Source organism: Chanodichthys erythropterus, chromosome 4 (assembly GCF_024489055.1).
Source record: "Chanodichthys erythropterus isolate Z2021 chromosome 4, ASM2448905v1, whole genome shotgun sequence".
Lineage (NCBI taxonomy): Eukaryota > Metazoa > Chordata > Actinopteri > Cypriniformes > Xenocyprididae > Chanodichthys > Chanodichthys erythropterus.
The window spans coordinates 37,572,677-37,598,823 of record NC_090224.1 but is presented as its reverse complement, the minus strand read 5'-3'; the positions used below and the strand labels follow the sequence as shown (position 1 = coordinate 37,598,823).

Here is a 26,147-nt window from a genome sequence, read left to right as displayed (position 1 = left end):
CTATACAGTGCTCTCCATAACCCAGTCAGAGCTCTCCATGGTGCCTTTGCTCCCGCTGCTGTCCCCTTCCTCATCGCACTGCAGCAGCATGCCGTTCACCGACAGGCTGCGTTTGGTCCAGATGCTGCTGAACCGCCGCGGATACGAACACAGCTGCTGCGCCGTGGACACCGTGAAGTCGCCCATGTCGAACGAATGGCTCCTCTTTGGTTTGGAGTCCAGAGGAAACATGAGCAACTTGCTAATCCGTGAGTCTAGTGTCCGGCCCAACAGAGGCTCTTTGTCAGTAGGGTCCGCTGGGGCTGAAGTAGCAGCAGAACCAGCAGCCACGGTCGCAGGGCTCCCGGACGATTGCGGCTCTTTGGCTTGACCCCGAAGGTCCAGCGATGTGAAGGCCCCTAGAAGCTGGTCTAAGTTGTTGCGGGGCTTGGGAGGTGCAGACCTCAAAATGTTGGCGAGGGCACTGTTGGGGCTGTAGGACGTGGTATCTACTGATCCTGAGGAGGAAGAGGAGGAGGAGGAGGACAAGCTGCTCTGGAGCGAACCAGACTTGAATTTGACCACTTTGTCCTGCAGGGTCACTGTGGGTTTGGGCATCAGCAGAGGCACCCCGTTCTGCCCCAGCCGTCCTCCATTGGTTTGAGAGTACGTTTCACTGACGTCGCTCAGCTTGCTGACAGGGACTTCACTGCTCCCTCCTCCATCCCCTGCCTTATAGCGCACCATCAGGACCACGATAAACACCAGCAGCGTGGCCACGATCACTCCGCCCACCACCAGGATCATGGTGCCGCCCAGCAGTTGTCCATGTAGAGACTGGCATTGTGGGTAGTCGTCCCTGGTGTAGAACTGCACGCAGCCCACCACGTTGGTGGCCGTGAGCGTGGTGGCGGTGTCGTCCCAGGCCGCAAGCACACACAGGTCGTAGCGAGTCCCAGATACCAGGTTGGTGACGTGGAAGGCCTTACTGGAGGAGGGAATCATCCTACGAACACACAACGACAAATGCATCAAACACAGTTCACATCAGAGCATCATGTGATCGAATGAATTAAAGGGATAGTTCACCCAAAAATGAAAATTCTGTCATTAATTACTAATCATGTCGTTCCAAACCTGTAAGACTTTTGTTCATCTTCAGAACACAAATGAAGATCATTTTGATGAAATCTGAGAGATTTCTGTCCCTCCATTGTCACTTTGATGCTTCAAAAAGTTCATAAAGAGATCGTAAAACTAATCCATAAGAATTGAGTGGTTTAGTCCTGATTTTTTCTGAAGAGAGCTTTATATGATCAACAGTTTTATTCACATATAAATATTCATCATCAGTTGTGGTAAACAGAAGCTAAAGCATGTTTGCTTAACTAATAAGGTTCATTTTCGTGTTACACAGCACATTTGAGCATCAAGCAGGTTCGTTGGGCTTCTATTTATGTTCGCTGATCAATGTGTATATGTGAATAAAAGCCTAAATTCAATCCGTCTATCATATAAAGCGATCGTGTTTCTTCAGAAAATTTGGACTAAACCACACAAATGAATATGGATTAGTTTTATAATCTATTCATGAACTTTTTGAAGCATCAAAGTGGTTGTGTAGACTGTCAATGGAGGAAAAATTTCTCAGATTTCATTAAAAATATCTTCTTTTGTGTTCCGAAGATGAACGAAAGTCAGTTACTGTTTTGGAACGACATGAACGTGAGTAATGATGACAGATTTTTAATTTTGGGTGAACTAACGCTTTAAAATAAAATAAAATAAATAAAATAAAATAAAATAAAATATAAAATAATGCTTTGATAGAATCAAACAACAGAAAACCTCAAAACCAAACTTCATTGAAGTGCGCTTGGGAAGCTTGTACCTCAAGAGTCGGGCATTCGTTATTATGACACATCACACATTCAAGTTGGAAATGCAACATGGTAGTAGTATTAACAAAACAAAAGTAAACAGTGAATCCAAATAACTACATCTGAATTCAAAATGATGAAAAATATTAATTTATATCACATATTTTACACGATATCACAGCTAAATGTGAGCCAAACATTTCAGTGATTAAAATAATTCACTACAGACTTGCTTTCTGCCCATTGATTTCTCTATATAGATTATACATAAGTTATCTGTATCACCTAATATGAAGAGTTTCCCACTTGTAAATACGAGTTCACCCAGTGTTTCTTGTGCTTGGAACTGGTAATTACGATATTTCCGACTCCACTTGAAGGGCACGTTATTCATTTAGCAGATGCTTTCTTATGCAAAGCAGGGAAAGAGAAGATGAAAATTCAGACAGCAGCAGACTCTACAGCACGATTTACACTTACGTGTCACGTAAAATTCTGAAGAAAAAAAACACTTGAAATCTGACATATCACAGAAATATGAAAAAAACAACAGTTGGGAATCCAATTAAAATGAGAATTTTTGTTTAAATGTGTTTGAAGTGTCAGATCAGATTTCAAGACTCTTTTTTGACATCTGTGATGCAGCGTCTATATCAGTCTATCTCAAGTGCATGATTTTTGCTCTTTTCCCATGAAGTAAACTGCTGCTATCTGATGCTTACTGCACACAAAGATGGAAATATCTGAATGAGATTAGAAGTACGATTGACGGTACTGGTCCAACACAATGAAGACTTTTAGGGAAGAACTAGTTACTGGATTTGGCATCAATTATGTATTAAAATCTTTCTTTCTTTCTTTTTTTAAATTAAGCTGTTTGTTTGATATCCACAATCAGCCCCTGTATATTCTGCTTTGTTTTTTAATTAATGCATTTATTACTTCTGGACACAGACATCAATCACAAAGTCTGCACATGTTATTGCTCCTTTCTTTAGTGTTTTCTGTTCTAATTTTCTGACAATTGTTTGAATGATTATTATATGTTTATTATTTTTGGTTTTAACTATTTCAGACAAGCATCATAGTTCCTGTCAGTCAGACACTCTCTTCCTGTTCTTGACCACAATAAGCCACAAACTGGCCTTGATTTTATGCCATTAGTAGTCAAATGACTAAAAATATTGCTTACCTGTCCACTAAACATGACTGGTGTGGACTAGTGGACTTCACTTGTTCACTTGAACTTCACTTGAGTTTGTCCATGCTAAGCTGACAGCCAACCAACCATAATTGGCTAATTTACTTCTTCAACCCATCTGTGCTGCTGCCATGAGCAGATGGCCAAGCAATCTGATATCACTGACACACACACACACACACACACACATATATATGTATATATATATATATATATATATATATATATATATATAACACTGCAAGAACGACAAAAAGCGGTAAAGCGTTCACTTCTGCACAAGTTTGATCTGTGGGTCGCTGCAGTGAGAGGGTGATGGTACAGGCTCTTCTGCTGTCATGAAGCACTGAAGGATGGAGCATCGCTGCTGTGACACAGAGGACAAACCCATCACTGACACTTCAACAGCAGCTCTGGAATCATAGTCAATGCATCACTACTGACAACTGACTCACAACCTTCCTAAAATATATATACCACCGCTCAGACGTATGGAATAATTAAGATTTTTAATGTTTTTGCATTAATAGAGTAATGCATGTTATTTTTTTGCAAAAATAGAGTAAAAACAGTGAAATATTATTCCAATGTAAAACAGCTGTTTTCAATGTGAATATATAGTAAAGTCTAATTTATTCCTGTGATCAAAGCTAAATTTTCAGCATCATTACTCCAGTGTTCAGTGTCACATGATCCTTCAGAAATAGTTCTAATAAGCTGATTTGATGCTCAAGAAACATTTATGATTATTATCAATGTTGAAAAAAGTTATGAAGCAGCACATTTTTGTGTAAAAGTTTGGGGTAAGAAAAAAAAAAGAAAAAAGTAAATATTTTTATTCAGCATGGATGCATTAAATTTATCAAAAGTGACAGTACAGGCATTTAGAAAGATGTTCTTTTGAACTTTCAAAGAATCTTGAACAAAAAACATATCAAAGCCAGGTTTATTTACTTTGTATATAGATTTGGTTTCAACAGGTCCGCTGCCCTGCAAACACTCACAACACTGCAACACATGCAGCGCACGCTCAGTGCAAACATCCCTCACGTCTGTTCCTGCCGTGCGACTCATGGCTGCTCTTAGGGGTCCATGCTGGTGTCTGATCAGAGATTAAAGATACAGTAAGTGATTTCTGAGAAACAGTACTATTGATATTTGAAAACAAAACCCAAACAAACACACCTCTAACCCAAAAGAAACACTATGCAACGACTAACAGCTGGTGCATCAGACAGCTTGTGCAATATGGATGAATCCGCTGTGATTCAGCAACAACAACAGCATATCTTACTTCTGTGAAACATAGAAAAACCACTGTTACTCACGTATGGAGCTGAGACAACACAACCTCGGCATCCGTTTTCAGGCCTTTAGTAATATCTCAGCCATCTTTCTTTCTACAGTCCTTCTACAAATCTCATCATGAGCGGACACTACTGTTTTTTCTCCTATACACGCAGCCAGGACTATGTAAAAAACACACACACACACAAACAATGTTTTTTCTCAGGACACACATAGAACACACAACTAGCAAATATTCACAAAATTGTTTGTTTGTTTCAATTTTCAACAGCGTTTCTCAGAAAATGCTTACTGCACCTTTAAAAGCCCAGCAGCAGACAGCACTCAGACACTCAGCATGAGCACTCAGTGCTTATTTTTGCAGTTGCATGTGACACCAGTGATGCAGAAATGACACACTTCAGCTTTAACTTGACAGGACGTCTTAACATCGCAGTGAGACGTGATGAAACAGACATTCATCTGACATGCAAGGAATCAGCAAATGTGATTATAGGTCAGAAATGCTTGATCTTAGAATAAGAGATCTGTGAGAGGGAGATGTTCATAAGAGGTCACTGAGGAAAATAAGATGCCTCTTCGCTTACACAGACACTACAAGTGACACAAACTATCTCTTTCAATTAATGCAGCGTTGCTCCAGTAGACCTCTAAAAACTCACTGGACCCGCTCCTCATGTACACTAACATCAAATGGTGACATCCTTCAAGTTCCACAAGGAAAATCACAAAAAAGGAAGCCATCTGGAGAAGTATCACAGAATTTATCAAAACTCAAGGTGTGTTTCACTCTTATGAGTGTGAGAGAGCATGCAAACTGAGAGATCTCACCCTCACGGGACTAAGGCTGTGACTGTTGCATAGAACTGCATTTCTACTTTGAGTGCAGATAGAAATATTGTATGTTCTAGGAATCTTGTCACATTGCAGCTGGTTTTGACGCTCTAATCTTAGCCACGGTGAGAGTTTATTACTCAGTTTGCTGCTGAGCCATCGAGCCATTATGAAGAAACGAGTCAGTAATGTATTTTCTCACACCGGCACAACACGGACGCCTCTGATAAAGATGCCACACAGAATTGCTGCCCATGAGCTGAGCAGAGCAGTTTCTTCAGGTATTCATGAGTGAATGGCTTCAGTAATTTGATTTTCCCTCTGTAATCTGGATTCCCTTTCTGAAAGTGCACTCTAGCAGCTGCAATATTGTACTATTACCTCATCAAAGAGCAGAGGATTGACATGCTATTCACACATGGAGTCTCAGAATCCCCTTAGATTGTTAATAAAGAGAATAATCAATTAGACATAAAGAGAATGACCGTGACAGAAGGGAAGGTAAGCTTTTTGAGTAAGTGATCAGGGGCCGTATTCACAAAACATCTTAAGGCTAAAAGTAGCTCCTAAATTGCCGATTTAGGAGAAACTCTTAAAAATAATGGGCGTGTCAGTCCTAATTTTAGGAGTCCTAAATTTTTGCTCTAAGAGTATTTCACAAAGCATTTTAGTGCTAAAACTAGCTCCTAAATCTGTGAAACGTTAGGAATAGTCAAGAGGACTCCTAAATCACTAAGATCAAATAACAAACAGTCCTAATCCACCCAAAGACACTGTACACCATTGAGCATAGCGGTAGAGCCTTTGGTGCTCAAGTTTTTCTTCATAAATGCAATACATTTTGATTTATAGATTTGAATCTACGATAAGATGCCAAAAAAAAAAAATCTTTAACAAATAAATAAATATTGTCTGATAACCTGTGGCAGTGGTTTTCACAAGTTCACATTTACAAATGATTGAATAGAGTAAAAAAAAAAAATTAAAAATAAGCTTATTTGGCTGTCCAAGGGGATCGAGGACTCCAAGCTTGGAATTTAGCCCAAACCCAAAGTTCTTCCCGTATCCCCAGCCGAGAGTGAGGAGCGGGGTGGTGGAGGGATGCAGAAAACTGTCAAAGTAACTATAGGCGAGTCGGCTCTCGTCGGTGTATATATTCCTCCTCTCGTGCTGATTAGTGTTTGAATGTGTTTCTCCCAAACTTTGTTTATAAAACATAATTTGTCACTTGAATTCTACATTCTCTTGAAATGCAGACCTCCAAGAGGACAATTACTAGTTGAATTAGTGACACTTAGCCTACATTTTAAAACCTTTATTTGATTATGGTAACATTTTATTAAAAAAAACTTTATTTGAATAGGGCAACATTTGTGTTTTAAAACCTTTATTTTAATATGTAAACATGACACCTCATTCTACAATATTTCTATGATTAAATCGCTGACTCCTCCCCCATCAGCCAATCACTGTGTGTTTACTCCATAGCAACAAGGTCAACCCCGCCCTTACTCTTAGCTTAAGACTTCTCTCTATTCCTTAGTAAAAGTTGGTCTCAGCAGCTTTGTGAATAGGTTTTAAGAGAAAACTCTTAGCTAAAAACTTTTACTGCTATTTAGGAGAACTCTTAGTGGTAAGATAAAATGTTTTGTGAATACGGCCCCTGATGATCAGTAGAGGTTGCATGTTGTTTGTCTATGTATTGTATGAGTCAAGTGGACATAGTGAAGGATAAAGGGTGAATCCCTGCAGATAACTACAGTTTACAAACGTATGCTGTATAAACTATCCAGGGTACAGTTTGCTGTTTAAACTACAAAACACATCACCCAGCACTTGATATATCTGACAGTATTTGCACACTAACCCTGATGAATAAACAGTATAAGGCTATTAAATAGCAGTCCCAGACTGTTTTAGGTAATATAATAAAGTAAGTTGGTCTGAGCCACCACAGTCATAAAAAATATAGAACATAACACAAATAATGTAGAGTCCTTTCGTGTCATCATGTTTTATTTTTACACAGAGATTGGTAGGTCTATTAGTAAAATCTGTTGACTTAAGCAGTCTTTGTTGCATTATATGCCAACGGTGACTGTTCAAAAATAGGAAAAAGCACTTCTTGTGTTTTATAGGTTTGCATTCCTATAACTCAAGAAATATTAAAGATATCTTAATATACTTTTAGATTCAGGTTCTTAACAAGCTTTTCTTTTCATATTTAAGGCCCTATATTGTTCATTTCTAGAGATATGGGGATGTCATTGTGGCTCCATGAGTAAATTGTTAAATTGTACACATTTTCAGGGGTCGAAAAACAAGCGTGGGTCACTTTGCATCCAGCTGTTTTTCTTTCAAAGAGGAATGGCTAAAGAACAATTTGTGTTGAAACTAAAAATGCATCTTGTCTTCCTTCAACAAAACAACTGCATATAACATTCCTGTCTGAGTACCATAATAAATATGTTTGTGTGCCTGTAACTCTAGAAGTATTAAAGATCTCAATCTCAGTATCCTTTTAGATTCGGGTTCCTAAGAAATGTTTCTTTTGGAATCTTAATTTTTTTAGGGCCCAATATGGTTCAATCCCAAAGATATTGGGATCCGGTGATGTAGTGTCTAATTATTCAGAGTATGCATGTGCCTATGGGCCCGGGTGGATAGGGACCCGCATCCATAAAGCAATGACATCATTCGCTTCATCACTGCACGGCTTCACTGAAGCGCATGCACACACGTACAGACAGTCACTCGCACACAGTGATCAGAGATCGTGCAGCGCACACACAGAAACATTAAGGAGCACAGAAAACTGTTGTCAAAGCTGCCCCACGACTTTTATTACTAAAATAGCTTCACTACTGAGATGCTAGGGTTGGGAAAATAAATCGATGCATCGCGAATTGAGAAATGATTCTGTACCGATTCTGAGATTTTACAAATGCATCGCTATTCTCTCTGGAATTGACTTTGAGCTTAGTTTTTAACAGCAGATGGCACTGCGTGCTTTAGAAACAGCTGTACTCTGCTTGCTTCCAATTCCTTACACACACCACTAGAACCTTCTATAAAGTAATCATTCATTAAGTTGGAAAAGGTTGAAGCGAATTACAAGGGTGTTTGCAGTGGGCTGTTTATATTATTCTCGCATCATAAAAGCATTCTGAGGTGCAAATACATTGTCAGACTTAGCCGAACACACAAGCACGCTTCTTCTTGTGCATTTGAGTGTGCGGTTAAAAACTAGCCTAGAGCGCCATCTGCTGCTAAAAACTAAGCTCAGAATCGATTGGAGAGAGAATTGTTCCTGATGAACATCATACCTGCATGCAAATACTTCCCAGCTAATACATGACGTACCAGTTACATAATTTATTGGTACTTTTTGGTAATGTCATGACTTAATAATTAACAACATAACTACACTGCATGTTTGTAATTTACTTTGCTCTTTTTAAATAGTGAAGCACTCGCCTCAGTGAGCACAGTATAATGTCTGACAGGACAGTTAAGTTCATTTTTCTGAGGTTAGACACTTTTTTATTTATTTAGAATGGTTACATATAACCTGACAACATCTCATCTGATGATGCATACTGAATTAGGTCAACACGTTTTTCTCAAGCACTCTTTACTTAAAGCTGCAGTCCATAATTTTGCATCTTTGGTGCCATCTCTGTTTGAAACCTGTTGTTTGCAGAATTAGTATCTTTATGTGCGTCTCCTCAGCACAGATGAATCTAATGTTTGCTGTGTCCAGGACTACAATCTGTGATACTTCAGAATTACAGATTGTAGTCTTGGAAGTATGACCAAAATAAGAATTTTCACCGGAGAATGTCATCTGAACAAGTAAGTAACATGTCTGCCACTTTTGTTCTGACTAACTGAGGGGAAAAAAGAATTACAGTAAATCGCGCTGCCAACGGTGATTAAATCTAATGATCGCTTAGCAGCTTTAAAAGCCCACTGAAGTGCCTTGGAAGCATTATTCAATGTGTTGATGTAAAACAGGAAGAGAGGGTGGGGCATATCAAACAGCTCCTCCCCTTTTTAAAAATAGCCAATAGCATTCCGCTTATATCACAGCTTCCTTTTAATCTCTAACAGGTTCTCCTTCTAATCACCTCCATATCGCTTTAAAATATAGCATTCTGTGCAGAATTCAAATGGGTCCGATATGTTTTTTGGTCTGTGCCAACTCGCAGATATGATCCGCTCTGAGCTCTCATGTCTCTGGACTGGAGCAGACTGTGTTGTGGTTCGCATTACAATAACGTGAAACAAGACTTCCTTAGCCTCAATGGAAAGCATATTTGTTCCTATCCCCTATACATTACACTATGTGCCAGTCACCATGTAGAAAATAGTAAATGTGTGAACAAGTGACCGATTTCAGCAGCAGCTTCAGCGTCTATTTATAATGTTGGGGATGGGATGCTTTAGATTCTAGAGAGCATTTGATTGGATAGAAGATCTGATGAGTCCACTGTGATATCATGAAAATCCATGATCCATTTTAGCAAAAGTGAGAGACTGTAAGTTTTGAATGCTTGTATCTCCTAAATGCGAATTTTGTCATTGTTTTGGAACACACCAGCTTATGCATAACCTTAAGACTAACATATTCAAGCCATAGCCTAAATTTTTAAACTGCATCTAACAGAAGAGTCAACAGCTTTCATGCACATCTTTCAAAACAAGTCTCACATCAGTAAAACATTAAGAATTACGTTTTTGTTGTTGTTGTTTCTTTGACCACATACTCTGTGACCCACTCAAAACAGATCGTTAAATCACAACTTATCTTTCTCTGGTATCAGTATTTCTGTCACAGCCCTGGAAATGTGAAAGAAGACAATCTGCTTCATACCTGTAGATAAGGACCTCATCATCTGAGCAGTTGTACTGTAGCTGGTACATTTTCACTTTGGGAGCGGTCTTGCTGATGGACCAGCTGACCAAGGCAGACACAGCAGTCACCTCAGACACGGACACTGCTTTCTCTGGCTTGTTCTTGGGAGCACCTTTATTGGTCCTTGAGCTCCCTGTAATGTCTGACAGACGGGACTTGGGTTGTGATGCCTGGCCTGTGCCATTGGTTATGTGGGGTAGCTGAATAATTGACAGCTCCACTGAAGCAGTTGATTCACCAGCCAGGTTGGCTGCAATGCAGGTGAAGGTCCCATAGTCCTTTGAAGTGGTTATTAGGATCTGCAGGGTCCCATTGCGGTACACCACAGTGCGGGAAGAGTTGCCCAGCAATCGATCGTCAGGGGTCACCCAATGGATAGATGGGGTGGGATCTCCGATGGCTTCGCACCGTAGACTTGCGCTCTGCCCCTCCAGAACAAGCATCCTATGGGTGTGTTGAGTAATCAGTGGCTGCTCACACAAAAACTCGTCCTCCCGAACATTCCAGAAGTAGCGGCCCTTCAAGCCAGGAGGCGAGGCGCAAGTCTCCAGGTCATCATCTCGCTCCAGACGCCGGAACCAAAGCAATTCGCAGTTGCAGTGAAGCGGATTCCCTCCTATGCTGAGTGAGAGCTGAGGGGCGAACGGTGTGATCATCACCTCTGAATCCTGCGCTCTGGCAAAGATGGGATCCGGCGGAAGCTTCTGAAGCCGGTTAGAGGTGAGGTCCAAGCGGGCCAGCCTCTCCAGATCCACAAAGGTCCCCTCGGGAATGTAGTCCAACAAATTGTGGTCCAGGCTCAGCTGGTGCAGGTTGATCATCTTCCGGACTGAATGCCAGGGCAAAGCCTGAAGGTTGTTGAAGGACAAGTCCAGATCCTCAAGTGATCCTGCAAGGTCTTCAAACGCCCTCTCAGAGATGCGACCCAGTTGGTTGTTATTGAGGATGAGATGCTGCAGGCTGACCATCCCTCGGAGGTCATCTGGGCCCAACTCCACTAAACGGTTGTTATCCATATGAAGAGAACGGAGAGTCTCCAGGTCCCCAAAGGAAAAGGGCTGAATGTAGCTGATTGTGTTGCGGGAGAGTGTAAGGTCCACCAAGTCTGTCATGTTGGCAAAGTCCTGCTGTGTGATTCGAAGGATGTAGTTTCCCCCCAACCGGAGCTCCACTGTGCTGCGATCTATATCAGGTGGCACGAAGAGAAGGCCTTTAGCCGGGCACAGGGTCCCAAGCGACTCCGACAGGTTCTGGCACACACAGTACTTGGGGCATGCACGGGCAGTCATTACAGCCATACCCAGGACCAGCATCTGACAGAGCATGTGGTCCATGGTAGATTCACATGAAGGGACCTGGAGGACAACAATACACAAGGAACAATCAGTATCATCAAATAGAGGATCATTTATGATTTCATTGTCTTTGAATCAGGTTACTGTGGCAGATGTTAGGAAGCAACAGAGGACTTGTGCATGTGCAGTAAGTTTTTAGATTCACTCAGTGAATACTGATCAGCTGTTTGTAACCACACTAATGCAGATTAAGTACTTATGCATTATGTGTGGGGATATTCCGATTAGGTTTTTTGTGTCTCGATCCGATCTGAGTCATTGAATATTAAGTATCTGCTGATATTAAGTCCCAATCCGATACTTGTATTTCCCTAGTGCTTGGTGCACACTTCAAATACATTAGAGTTATTAAAATCAATCCAATGTATACAGGAAAAGTGCAAAGTTTCTCAGGGGCTCAAATGTAAAAAAGGGGGCATCTATCACTATGGAGTCCTTCAAATGTAACAATTACTACAGTAATGATATCTATCTATCTATGATACTCTCTCTCTCTCTCTCTCTCTCTCTCTCTCTCTATATATATATATATATATATACAGCTATGGAAAAAATTAAGAGACCACTTAACATTGATTTCTGAACTTGGAGTGGTCTCTTAATTTTTTCCATAGCTGTATATATATATATATATATAAATATATATATATATATATATATATATATATATATATACACACACTCACGAATGAATATGTAGAATAATTGCAACAAAAAGAAAAAAAAAGTGGAGATAAGGTTAGAAAGCATGAATCTTGCTGCTGTCAGTCAAGTCCGAAGCAAGACGTAACCCATATCAATGCGTTATGGCAACGATGTTGTAGACAGTCTGACGGCAGATAAAATTAAGCAGTAAATAAATTACTTTTGAGTGTTTTGTTACAAAAGTATGCATCAAATATGCTAAACATGGAAGCTTGAACGCACGTGTGATGCGCTAGAGCAGACCTCATTGGTTCTTGAGCATCATGCACGCACATTTGAGCTTCTTCTTTTCCTTTTAATGGAGGTTGGCAAACCCACTAGAAGGTGCATACTGCCACCTACTGCACAACACCTGTGTGAGAGCAAAAAAAAAGAAGCTATATACCGCTGTAAATAAAGGATCAGGCTTAGGATAGCCGATACCGATCAGTTAAAAAAATGACTGGATCCTTGAACTTGTCTCAGGACATCCCTAATAATGTATGTTACAAGGGTGCAGGACGCAAGATGTGGGATGCAATGAAACGGATCAATCCAGAGCTGTGAGAGATAGTATGGCCCGCCTTGTGTCTGGCAGCACAGGGTGCAGCTCTATGGTTTCAACAGCAAGTTAATGTTGTGCTTTCAATTGACAGTATTTCTGTTGTGCTCTGTTGTGTACAGAAAATAAAGTGATTTCTGTTCAACCACACTGAATATTTCAGTGGCCATGAATAAAAAAAATGCTTGTAAGGAGTGAGCTAATGAGAATAATTACAACTTGATCATCATAAAATCTAATTTAAATGAGTGCCACATTTTCCTCCAAATGATAATTAATCTACACAGAACCAAAGGCCAAAGTGCATGATCTTAATACACTGAAAAGTTTTCATCAAAGGTTTGTCACTAGGTGTAGAACATGCAGATGTACTTGTTTGAACAATGAACTTCACTTCTGTATTGCATGTTGCTTCAAAAAAGCCTACACTCTAAAAAATGCTGGGTTAAAAACAACCCAAGTTGGGTTGAAAATGGACAAACCCAGCGACTGGGTTGTTTTAACCCAGCGGTTGGGTTAAATGTTTGCCCAACCTGCTGGGTTGTTTTATTTAAACCAACTATTATTTCAAAATTGCTATAGCTTAAAATGAACCCAAAATAGTTGGGAAATTAAAAACCAGATGCAATTAGAGACAACAATAATAGACAAAAGGTGAATGTTTATTAATAAGCTTTAATATTTTATTAATATAAATTTAATAGTTTATCAATATAAATGTATTAATAAGCAATTTAATAAATGTTTATTGTTTAATAATTATTCATTGAACATTAATAAATGTTCATTTCCAACATACGTTGGGTTAATTTTAATTAAGCAATACAGTAATTTTTAAACAATAGTTTAATTAAATAAAACTACCCAGCAGGTCGGGCAAACATTTAACCCTACCGCTGGGTTAAAACAACCCAATTGCTGGGTTTGTCCATTTTCAACCCAACTTGGGTTGTTTTTAACCCAGCATTTTTTAGAGTGTATAGTGCATTTTCAGAGTGTTTTCTGCTGAGTTGCACGTGATGCTCTGCAAAAATAGGCTCGAAGGCAGAGTTTTACTTTTTGTGCCACAGCGTGTGGCTGCTCACACATGCAGTGTGAATGCACAAAGCCGTGACTGTGGCAGACACAGGATGTGTGAAGTGTCTGAACAAATATTTGCATCTAAAGATACCGATTTCTCTAGGCAACATCAACTACAATGTATATTTGTTGTTAAAACAAACAAACAAACAAAAAAATACTGGCATGGAGCACCTAGGGAAGAGATTGGCTCAGTCCCAAATGGCACTCTAAGCCCTTGCAATCTCAGCTGGAGTCACACTTTTGTGACGTAATACAGCTTTGACTGTTGGGCAGAAGTCTGCTCTGGAGATCGCCCCATCGACCAGCTCAGCAGAAGCATGTATAGCAGCCACAATGACGGAGCTCGTGTTGGAGCAATAGCCTTGTGGCCAGCGCTCCAAAAAATGGCACAGCTGTGCATCAGGTTACCCGAGTTCGAGTCCCACCTTGAAGTCTTTTGCCTGTTCTGTTCCTCTTCTCTCTCCTCCCCATTGCTATCTAATAAAGGCATAACATGGCAAAACTGTAACTTTAAAAATCACCCTTCTGAAACTTAAAATGCCATATAGGACACCCTACAGTGTCATCCAGGGTATGTCCACATGAGATCAAGTTCACATGAAGTGTGCCATTTGGAATTGGGCTATTGCATCTTCCTTCACAGTCTTTAAGGAAGCAAATATAATGTCCTTTTGGAGTACGTTTTCCCCTTACCACTCCATCAGAGTGACATGACCCAACACACCACACAGCAGAATAAATCATTGTGGTGGAGTAACAGCCAGGGCAGACAGTCGATGAGTGAGGAATCAGAAAGTCATCTTAACTCTTTAATTTTTAATGTTCAGAGTATGTTACATTTAATGACCTTTTAAATCAGCTTTCACTTGCAGAATAAGTTAATATGTTACAAACAGTTATTTTTACCAATGAGATTCATTCTCATGTTACGCAGCACGTTTGAGCTTCCACAAGAACCAATGAGGTTTGTTCTCACGCATCAAGCAAGTATGGTTGAGCTTCAGCTCATATTCTGTTATCAATGTTTATATGTGAATTTCTATGCATGCAATGTGTTTCATACACTCTGTGTGGCTGTAGGGTTGGGAGGTCAGGAATACCTGCCTCTGCTGAGAATGTGACATTGATGGGTGTTCAGGGGCAATGGCCTCTGGAGAAACAGTGTGAAGCTAACTAACATTATCGTTACGGGTTCTTACTTCACTGGAGGAATATTAAACATTTTATTCCCCTGCAAGCTCATTAACATGCTTGGCTAGAAATGAGACATTTGTCTGTGCACAGGCCTCATCACCTTCAGACCATGACAGAGACACACAGAAAGTCTGGGAGGAGGATTTACCCTAATTAAAATCTAAAAAGCAGAGGATGCTTGAGACTTCAGTTAATGGGATGGTCCTAATTGGGGTCAATAGTGCAAACTGCACAACAAATCGATTGCTTAGCAGAAGAAAGAAGATAAAATAGTAGGAATAAAGAGAAAACCAGAATGTCTGGAGTCTGGCCATGACCACTGCTGACAATTAATTGCTAGAGAAATTATTGTATACTCATAGTTGTGTTTGAGTCACTCAACTGTCCTCATTGTGAAAATCATACAGTCAAAGCTGGAAAGGGTTCAAATATGCAGAAGATGCTGGAAAACAAAATAATTTGCAGAACCTAGAGGATATTTCTGAAGAGCGCTGGACAGTTTAACTGCTCAGGACAAAGAAGGGACTCGTGAACAACCATCACAAAACATAGAAACAGTTGTTGATCATCCAGGTAACCACACAGAGTATTAAGATTTGAGGTTATGTAAACTCTCAAGGTCATTTTTATAAATTCAGTTATTATTTTGTGTTGTGGACTACATGTAAAAATCTTATTCAGGACAGTAGTAAAGCAGATATAGTAGCGCAGATATATGCATGATGGTCCCAGGATGGATAATTGATCAGAAGCCGGTCCCCTTTACAGTATATCTGGAATTAATGTTGGTATCCAGATATTTTTGGCTGGATTGAATTTAAACTTATTCCAACATGTCTCCAATGCAGGACAAGAGAGATTCGAAAGCACTTACCCATGCAAATCATCACTTCCATATTATAAACACATTGACAGATCATTCAAAACACATGCTGCATTAAAAATTGGGGGTAATCTATCTCAGACACCCTCCAAATGTGGTTTCAGTGATGCATTTTGGGGACATTTACACTTGGCATTTAATGTGAAATCACACTGAGATCCATCTCTACAATGCATCTCAGACCCGTGTGTTGTCAAAGCAGCAGAGAGCTGTCAGTGCTTAACAGCAGCCTCGTTACATCATCAGCATTGAACAGATCTAAACCAGATTATGTGGAGGCCCACGACAAAATAAATGCATGGGCCCATCTGACAGATTAATGCTCCTTGTTCATTCTTACTTAATGCTACTGCACATGGAGTTTTTTATTCTTATTTTAAACTTTTAACAAATATGAAGTATAATTATAAACAATATAACATAACAAATATAAAATGTTTGTTATAACTTAAATATAAGTACTAACAAATGTAAGTGAAACGGGTAATGCACTTACAATTAAGAACAAGATTTATTAAAACACAGAACAAGTAGATGAAAGAAACACTAACATTTGTTAACATTAGTTAATTCATTAAGTATCGTGAACTAAAAAGTATTTTCATTGTAAGTTAATGTTAATTAACATAGTTTTCAGTCATGTGACTGCTGTGGGGACCTGGAGGGCAAAACATCCGCAGAACTGCAGCACAGGCCTGTCAGTTTTTCCATTCGTTTCAAGCCATGAATATTTAGATCACCTCCCAAAAGAAGAAAAACAAAAATACGTGAACAAAATGGAAATGTTGGGCACTTGTGATCCATAGACAGCACCTGCTGCAGTAGCTCAATCACTAAAAACAGCAGGACATCCTAAAGTGCTTGATGTGAAAAACGCTTAAAACGCCTTAAAGATGCCATCGAACGTTTTTTTTACAAGATGTAATATAAGTCTATGGTGTCCCCTGAATGTGTCTGTGAAGTTGCAGCTCAAAATACCCCATAGATTTTTTTTAATTATTTTTTTTTACTGCCTATTTTGGGGCATAATTAGAAATGCACCAATTCAGGCTGCGTCCCCTTTAAATGCTCGCGCTCTCCACCCCCGGAGCTCGCACTTGTCTTAAACAGTGCATAAACAAAGTTCACACAGCTAATATAACCCTCAAAATGGATCTTTACAAAGTGTTCGTCATGCATACTGCATGCATGCATCGGATCATGTGAGTATTGTATTTATTTGGATGTTTACCTTTGATTCTGAATGAGTTTGATGCTCCGTGGCTAAAGCTAACATTACACACTGTTGGAGAGATTTATAAAGAATGAAGTTGTGTTTATGAATTATACAGACTGCAAGTGTTTAAAAATGAAAATAGCGACGGCTCTTGTCTCCATGAATACAGTAAGAAACGATGGTAACTTTAACCACATTTAACAGTACATTAGCAACATGCTAACAAAACATTTAGAAAGACTTTACAAATATCACTAAAAATATCATGTTATCATGGATCATGTCAGTTATTATTGCTCCATCTGCCATTTTTCGCTATTGTTCTTGCTTGCTTACCTAGTCTGATGATTCAGCTGTGCACAGATCCAGACATTAATACTGGCTGCCCTTGTCTAATGCCTTGAACATGAGCTGGCATATGCAAATATTGGGGGCGTACATATTAATGATCCCAACTGTTACGTAACAGTCGGTGTTATGTTGAGATTCGCCTGTTCTTCGGAGGTCTTTTAAACAAATGAGATTTATATAAGAAGGAGGAAACAATGGAGTTTGAGACTCACTGTATGTCATTTCCATGTACTGAATTCTTGTTATTCAACTATGCCAAGATAAATTCAATTTTTAATTCTATGGCACCTTTAATGTATCAAATAATATCAAATTCAGTATATACCTTATTGATGATGCATACTATATACAGCCGAACAGACGAGTTCAGAATATGAACACAACACGCAAAATGTTTGTTTTCTTTATAATGGCTTTCAATGGAAAAGCGATTAACAAGAAAATGCGCATTGAGTTTATATTCTGGGTTCATCTGCTTGCCTGTACATAGCATAAGCTGTATACTGAATTTGGTCTTTTAATATCACTGTCTTACTACATTAGTACTTAGTACAAACCTGGCGGGCAGTGGAGGAAAGCCTTGTTTTGCCCTCCAGGTGGGTGTTCATATACAGGTGTGACATCAAAATTGTGAATTGATTCATGGCAGCACGTCAGTTTTGGACGCCAGTGTTGCATTTCCACCTACTGCATTTCAGCCCACATTAACAACTGCAAACACAACTCAATCTTCTAAACCCTAGCTAACTTAAGAAAACTGAAATTGAACAAGAATTATCTTTAATTTATTCATCATTGCCAGATAGGTATGTCCTCTTCATTTTCACAAATTAAAACATCATGCATATTTTGGGGATAGCGTGCCTGTACAGGGCTGGCGAGAGCATAAATGAGATGAACCGCAAAGAGAGTTGCTGAGACGCTGCTGTGAATTATTTGAATTATTTAAATTATCAGCCCTCGGGGTCTGCCTGGGGATGAGGCCGAACACAATAAAAGCCCCGTTTGACACATTAGCCTTTGGAGTGCTTTCACATCTGCCTCCAGGAACATGTCCTACTTGGTGAAATCACATTCACCTAAAATTTTCTGCAAATAAAAATTCACCACAAAATGCAAAAAACAGAAAAGGTCTGGAAATCCTTCCTTGTTAGCTGTAACAAATAATCTTTTGTACCCGTTTTCCAGGCAACAATCAGTTGATTCAGGTGTATCAGGAGAAAACATCCCTCTCTCGCTTGCTACCTTCTTCACTTTCAGTCAAATCAGCCTTTCTTGAAGCCACACACAGAAACCATGACTAACATGATAAGTGGGCTTATATGCTCCAAGAGTGTAGGATAAGCCCCTTTAAACTCGATCTCTTCATAACCCCGTTACCACCAGCATAATGTCTGAAATCGCATATAGCACCTTTAATGTTCGGGTAACAGAAAAACATTTCAGTGCGCAGCTTTATAGCCCACCAGGATCACATAGGGCTTGTGAAATCCCACTAATAATCATTATGTAATGTGATTAGTGTCAGTGACAGTAGGAGCACAATTACTAGTAAATATTTACTGCACAGTTACTGAATTCGCAGCACAAAGTCAAAAGTAAACAGTCACTGACTGATCATAATATTAATAATGATTTACACAATAACAAAACCTGCAGATCTCTCATACAAAGAAACGTCAATGACGTTATTAAATGATTAGAAATATGTTCTCAGCAGTTCTTCATGTGAAGATCACTGCCTTCAAAGTGTGACGTAATGTTGTCGTTTATGAGCTGATGGGAGAGCCATGTAACCAGCATGATATTGCATTTTGTATGGGATGGAGAAAAATATGGTATAAAAAGAGCAAAAAAAGATAAACAATCAGCTTCCATGTGAAGAGTCTGTGATGAACTACATAGGTGTCAGTATAGTGTCCCAAACCACTGGTACTATTTTACAAGTACGCATGCCTATTCAGTCTTAATAGCTAATCGTTAACAAACCCGCAATTTGCCTATCTATCATAGATAGGTGAAACTCCGCCTCCACAGAAGAAATCAATGCCTACTTCATCATTGCATCATTAGCCCCGCCCACTGGTGTGTTAGTGAGATGAGGAGGAGAGAAGAGCGATACAGGACTAAAATAACATTACCTTTCAAAGGATCCTACTAGGAATATGGTTATTTATTTTCAACAATGTTAATGCCTCAGTTGAGCTTCATTTATTTGTATTCGGTACATTTCACTGTGGATTCTTTGGTAAATCATTCGCATTTCAGAGCAAACAGACTTTTTTACGATATGAACTCGACAGTAATGCAACAACATGTCAGTAACTGTGTTCATTCTAATGCCTGATCTGATATTAATGATTCATGTACAGTCAGATGATCTTTGTCTGAGTGTCAGTAAATCAAACCAGTGTCTAAACGTTCATGTTGTTTCTCTTAGTAGGACGAAAATAATCTGCTATTTAAACGGTTATTAAATTATATATAGAAAACAATCAAAGAACGCTCCCTTTACAATCACTGGAGCTGTCAATCAAACAGAGTTTATCAGTGACTGAGTTCTGGACTTGTGCCAAAAAACTCCCATTTTATTCAATGAATATCTTAGTTATTTATGATGAAATCATTTGTTAATGTGCAGAAATTTAGTTGCAATGACGAGATCACTGCTTTCACGAGCTCAACAACCATCATCTGTGATTGGCTACAATGTTCATCACTGCAACCTTTCAAGCCACGATCTAAATATAATGCAATAGATCTAAATGTAATGCTATAATCAAAACTTTTCATGATTAGTTAAACTTGAGAGCTGTAGTAGTAAAAATGTACTAAAAGAGAGAGTAATACTAAGTTATTTCATATGCAAAGATGTCAGCCAATCACAGCAGTGGGCGTTTACACTGAAGTCTCACAGCAGACACGCCCCTTAAAACAGAGTGTTCAAACCAGAGGGCTAAAATCAAGCCTTTTATTTCTAAATTATGACAATTTTTTGATGTAAAAAGCATACTAACATTATAAGTGCACCCCAGGAAACATTATAAAATAACACAGTTCATGACCGCTTTTTAAAGACACAAGAAATAAAACAGTGTTTTAGACTGAGGGTGAAAAGAGGTGCTGTAGCAACGCGCAGTATGAGAAAAATAATGTGTTGTTTGAAATTTAAGTCATGTAAATGCAGAACACCCCAAACATAAAATTAAAAACTTGAAAATTAGCATATTTTGGCAGAATGAAAACAGAAAATAATCATTTGTGCATTTGTGCACATATGAACTTCACTGACATAATAAGTGAACTTTAAGAAACATATTAAAGCAATATGAAAAGGCATGTCATGACTCAGATGAGCACAGCATCAGGGCAGAGAAAGAAAATAAAGCGAGTCAAAGAGCAGCTTAGATTCAGTTTGATCTTCCACCTACAGAATGGTGCAAAGGCGTAGGCAGAGCAAACAAAGCGGCCTGTGCGCAAGCTGAAGAGTGTTAATGAACTATGAATAGACCCACGAATATGTGCTCCATTATCATGTGAGCAGAGCGAGACGCACAGAGCTGTTGATGAGTGGTGAAAATAATCTCAGTGGCCTCGCTTTTTCTCTAATAATAGATCATTTCTGTTTGCTGAGCTACACCATCATTTTCTCCCCCTCTCGTCTTAAAGGGAACAAACCCTCAACACTAGATTAATTATGAATAAGAGTTTGATGTACAGTGTGAGACCTGGAGACTCTGTCCATTAGTGTTCCCATTCATCTCAAGGAAAAAACGAAATAGAGGCTAAAATACAGTACAGTCCAAAAGTTTGGAACCACTAAGATTTTTAATGTTTTTAAAAGAAGTTTCGTCTGCTCACCAAGGCTACATTTATTTAATTAAAAATACAGTAAAAAACAATAATATTGTGAAATATTATTACAATTTAAAATAACTGTTTTCTATTTGAATATATTTCACAAAGTAATTTATTCCTGTGATGCAAAGCTGAATTTTCAGCATCATTACTCCAGTCTTCAGTGTCACATGATCCTTCAGAAATCATTCTAATATGCTGATCTGCTGCTCAAGAAACATTTAATGTGTACAATTGTACAAAATATTTGTGTACAATATTTTTTTTCAGGATTATTTGATGAATAGAAAGTTCAAAAGAACAGTGTTTATCTGAAATCTAATCTTTTGTAACATTATAAATGTCTTTACTGCCACTTTTGATTGATTTAATGCATCCTTGCTGAATAAAAGTATTCATTTCTTTAATTTCTTTTCAAAAAAATACAAATAAAATTCTTACTGACCCCAAACTTTTGAACGGTAGTGTATAATGCTACAGAAGCTTTGTATTTCAGATAAATGCTGTTCTATTGAACTTTCTATTCATCAAGGAATCCTGAAAAAAAAAAAAAGTACACAACTGTTTTCAACATTGAAAATAATCATAAATGTTTCTTGAGCAGCAAATCATCATATTAGAATGATTTCTGAAGGATCATGTGACACTGAAGACTGGAGTAATGATGCTGAAAATTCAGCTTTGATCACAGGAATAAATTACTTTGTCAAATATATTTAAATAGTACACAGTTATTTTAAATTGTAATAATATTTCACAATATTACTGTTTTTTACTGTATTTTTAATTAAATAAATGTAGCCTTGGTGAGCAGACGAAACTTCTTTTAAAAACATAAAAAATCTTAGTGGTTCCAAACTTTTGGACTGTACTGTATGTACAGCGCCTACCAGCAGGACCATGACCGGTCTAATCCTTAGAGTATGTGAAAAAATCTGCATTGTAAATGTATTATCAGTGCATGAATATTTAAAAGCCGGCCGATTTGTCTCCACACCACACAGAGGGAGAGGAGCTTTCGTAGCAGACTGCCTTTTTGGACACAGAGGTCAGAAAAGAAACTAATCCACTTCAATCTCTCTCGTTCTGGACGCCACACTAAAAGCTCCTCTTTTGAAAGCAGAATCAATTGGCAATTTCTCTCCAAAGGAAGCGACACAGCGCTTAAATACTGAACGGATCAGTTCAACATCCCGCTGATGAAATTTTCACAGAGGATCGGCTTTGTCTCAGAGTCAGAGAAGACAAAGATGGTCCAGGAGCTGAGCATAAAATGATCTGCTGAGACAGAAGCTGAAACCAGTGAGGAGCCGCCCCGTTCATCCCTTTAGATTGGACTGAAGCGATCTGTCAGGATGCCAGATTGAGGTTGAGCGGCGGCCACTGAGGGATGAGCTCTGCGATCATAATCTATTATCACTTACAGTCACACTGAGAGATTAAAACAGCGAGGTACTCGAACTCTTCCAACATTGAGGCCTCCGACAGCGCGAGATCCAGCAGATAATCTGCAGTGCTGCTGGGAAACACTTCCGAAACAAAGCTGCCGCTCTAAAAATAACACTGTGTCCTGTGGTAGGCAGTTTTTCTCCAGAAGCAGAGACCAAGACAAAATGTCAAGCGCTACAGCTGCTATTGCTTTTTCACACCGGTAAAGTTCAACGCTAGAGGAGTCTCAAAAGAAAGACTGATAACAGTTACAGCTCCATTTTGTTCAGAAGAATATGTGCACACGTATGCGTTTAAAGTGCACAGTCCTATTGACATCCGCTGTCTCTCTTTGACATATGCCACATATGTTGTTGAAAGAGCATATTTTCATATACCATACATTCATTTTTCCTATTCCAGTAATAAATACTCCAAGCAGTGTTTATCAGCTCTGCACAGAAGAAATGTTTATGTGCCGCAGGACCTCGGCTGATGTCCAGAGGTCTGATTTGATGTTCAGGGGATAAAAATTCACTGTTTTTATACGATTTAGTTTGGCCTTTATTTATACAGGACAGTTCAGAGAGCTGGCCAGCAGCCAAACTCAGGTCGCCTGAAGCATAACTGCGCCGTGTGCCGAAGATATTCACATCAAAATGACTGTGTGATATATTGCAAAAATGTTTCAGGATCAACACTGTGACTGCTAAGAGTAAAAGACTGACTTATTTTTATTCTGTACATTATCAATCATAGTCAGCAGAGACAAGACATCATGCATGCATTTAGTGTTTTCTGTCATAATATGTTTTAAAGCTTTGCTGTCGATCAAGCGTGGGTTTCTTACCTGTATCGCGCTGCTGCTCTGCCATAGGGTCCTTAGTGGCGAGGCCCGTCAATCAAGCCTCACGATCCTCCCGTCTCCAGCTGAAGGCTGATGACACACCTGAGGAGAAGAGAGGAGAAGCATCAGGTGTGCGTTCTCTCATGTTTGACATTCAGCTTTCTACTACACAAGCTCATGTGATAGTGAGGAAAACACTGACTGACAGAATCACATGACTAGACGTTTATATCTACATGTTGGCATAGTGTGCAAAATCATTCCATTATTTCCATAAGGCTCAGAGGATAGGATTACATGAATTCATTTTAAAGAAATTACTTTTTATACAATTCATTTATTTAATTATATGATGCCTTATTTGATGCTTCTCCAGAAAGGAGATAGTAAGAGCTGCTGAGGGTAAACGAGGGACATGCTTTTAAAAATTAAGTCCTGATATTACTTAGATTGAACAAACCTCAGGGCTGTCCATTCAAGCAACATGCCACTTATCACTAATAACTCTCCTATGAATCGGCGAGTCTTCACAGAATCAGCCTGGAAACGTTTGATGCTTTTGCAGTATTGGAGGTTTTGTTTTTTCTGCAATGGATTTTGGGAAGATGAGGCCAAAGGCCGCAGCGTTTGGTTAGATGGGATTCCATGCGAATGTCGACTAATCTCACAGAGTGTAATGAAAGATAAAAATGACTCGCAATAATGATGATTAAAGGAGATGAGGAGTGAGTTTCTCTGGCCTGAGGCTGGACACTCTCCGTAAGAGCCAGCGGACGCCGAAGGCACAGGATGAAATCAAACCAAACCTGTTCTGAGATCAGTGTTCACAAGCATCACATTAAATCTCAGTTTGATCCTTTGATGCAGAGTTCAAAGTTCTGTGTGCAGTTGCTGGTGTTCGCTGTTTTTTTTTTTTTTTTTACTGCTTTTATGTCCCCACTAATATCAAGATCAAATATGCAACCTTGCAAGTTCTCTGTTTAAAAGTTAGTTAAAGCGGACCTATAATGCCCCTTTTACAAGATGTAATATAAGTCTCTGGCGTCCCCAGAATGTGTCTGTGAAGTTTCAGCTCAAAATCCCCCACAGATCATTTATTATAGCTTGTCAAATTTGCTCCTATTTGGGTGTGAGCAAAAACACGCCGTTTTTGTGTGTGTCCCTTTAAATGCAAATGAGCTGCTGCTCCCGGCCCCCTTTCCAGAAGAGGGCGGAGCTTTAACAGCTCAACAACAACAAAGCTGGAGAATCTCACGCAGCCAAAATGACGACAGTGTTCAGCCTTACATTGTTCAAACCGGAGTCGACACTGATGGAGAGACTCAGGAAGAAGTTACAACTTTTAGACATTTCTGAATGGTTAGTGGTTAAATTTATGCAGTTGCTGTGGAGTTGATTCAACTCATCCACTAGCATGTGCCGTCATGTTCATCTTTTGTGTTGAATTGACCCTCGTTTGTGAAGCAGTCCGGCGTAAAATGACAGCATGACAACAACACTCTACTACAACAACTCTTCCTCTTCTCTAAAGCAGCCCAACATGACCCCGCCCCCATTGTTGTGTGTTCTCGGGGGCGGGGTTTATGTAAATTTTAGGGTTTGTGATGTCACTAACCCAGGAAGAAGCTTGTTGTAGTCCCTACCAGCCGTTTATGATCAAACAGCAACATTACACACTAATGAAAGTTAAAAATCTTTAAAGTGTACTACTTTCTTCGCCACTCCTGTTTCCAACTAACAATCAGCACTGTAGGAAACATTGCCTATACAGACCTGCTGTTTACCAGCTGATACACACTTTCTGAATGGCAGAAATGTAGAAAGATACATCAGGATAAATCAGAGAGAGAAGTGTTCAAGAGAAACCCAGAGTAAAGAGCTTCAGTTCAGTCCAGCTGCATCACAAACAAACGCTCCGGCTCATCGAGGGTTCAGTGGCCCCACATCATTGCGATTCAGTCTGCGTGTGTTATGAGGGGGATTTGGTGTGCTTAATGCCAAGCACACAGGGGTTCATTGTTCTATAATGAATTTGATTTCAGGGATTTCCATGTTTAAACAGGGTTTAGCAGCACTAGGTGCATCCAGGTGGGAAAATACAAGCTTCTCATGCAGCACTGCTACTGCTGTTTCTGTCCTCGGAGAAACGGACTGCTGATAAGTGTTTAATGCATATTTACTGGGGTCAGATGTCTTCAACTCCCGAAGAAATCAATCAGTTAGAAAGCTTCAATCGCCACACAAGCTTGAAAAATAGCTCTGTATCCTCACACACAGTTCGTCCACCCTTAAAGTCTGTAATTGGTTGACAGTCTGACGGATGATTGGTGCAGAAATGGACAAGTAGGACAAAACTGGGTGAAAGGAGAGATGGGGAGAAACTCTGCCCAAACGCCTCAGGCCACTGGGAATATATTAGAGAGCGTTTGATCGAGAACCGGCAACAGAGCAGTTTCTATGGCACTTTTTACTTACTGTTGTCATGATGACAGAACAATGTGATTGTGATAAAACTGATTATAATAAAATAAATTATAATTTCACAATCCCTGCATCTGAATAGAGA

At 39.3% G+C, this 26,147-nt stretch overlaps 1 protein-coding gene across 1 annotated transcript; it reads right to left on the bottom strand.

Moving 5' to 3' along the window:
• On the bottom strand, positions 1–23,662 carry lrfn2b (leucine rich repeat and fibronectin type III domain containing 2b). Its single transcript, XM_067383509.1, has 3 exons — positions 23,585–23,662; positions 10,079–11,475; positions 1–985 (listed from the first exon to the last, which is right to left on the bottom strand). Exons 2-3 carry the CDS (start codon positions 11,452–11,454, stop codon positions 1–3), a joined length of 2,361 nt encoding a protein of 786 aa, XP_067239610.1. The 5' UTR covers positions 11,455–11,475; positions 23,585–23,662.
• Between the last annotated feature and the right edge of the window lie 2,485 nt (positions 23,663–26,147).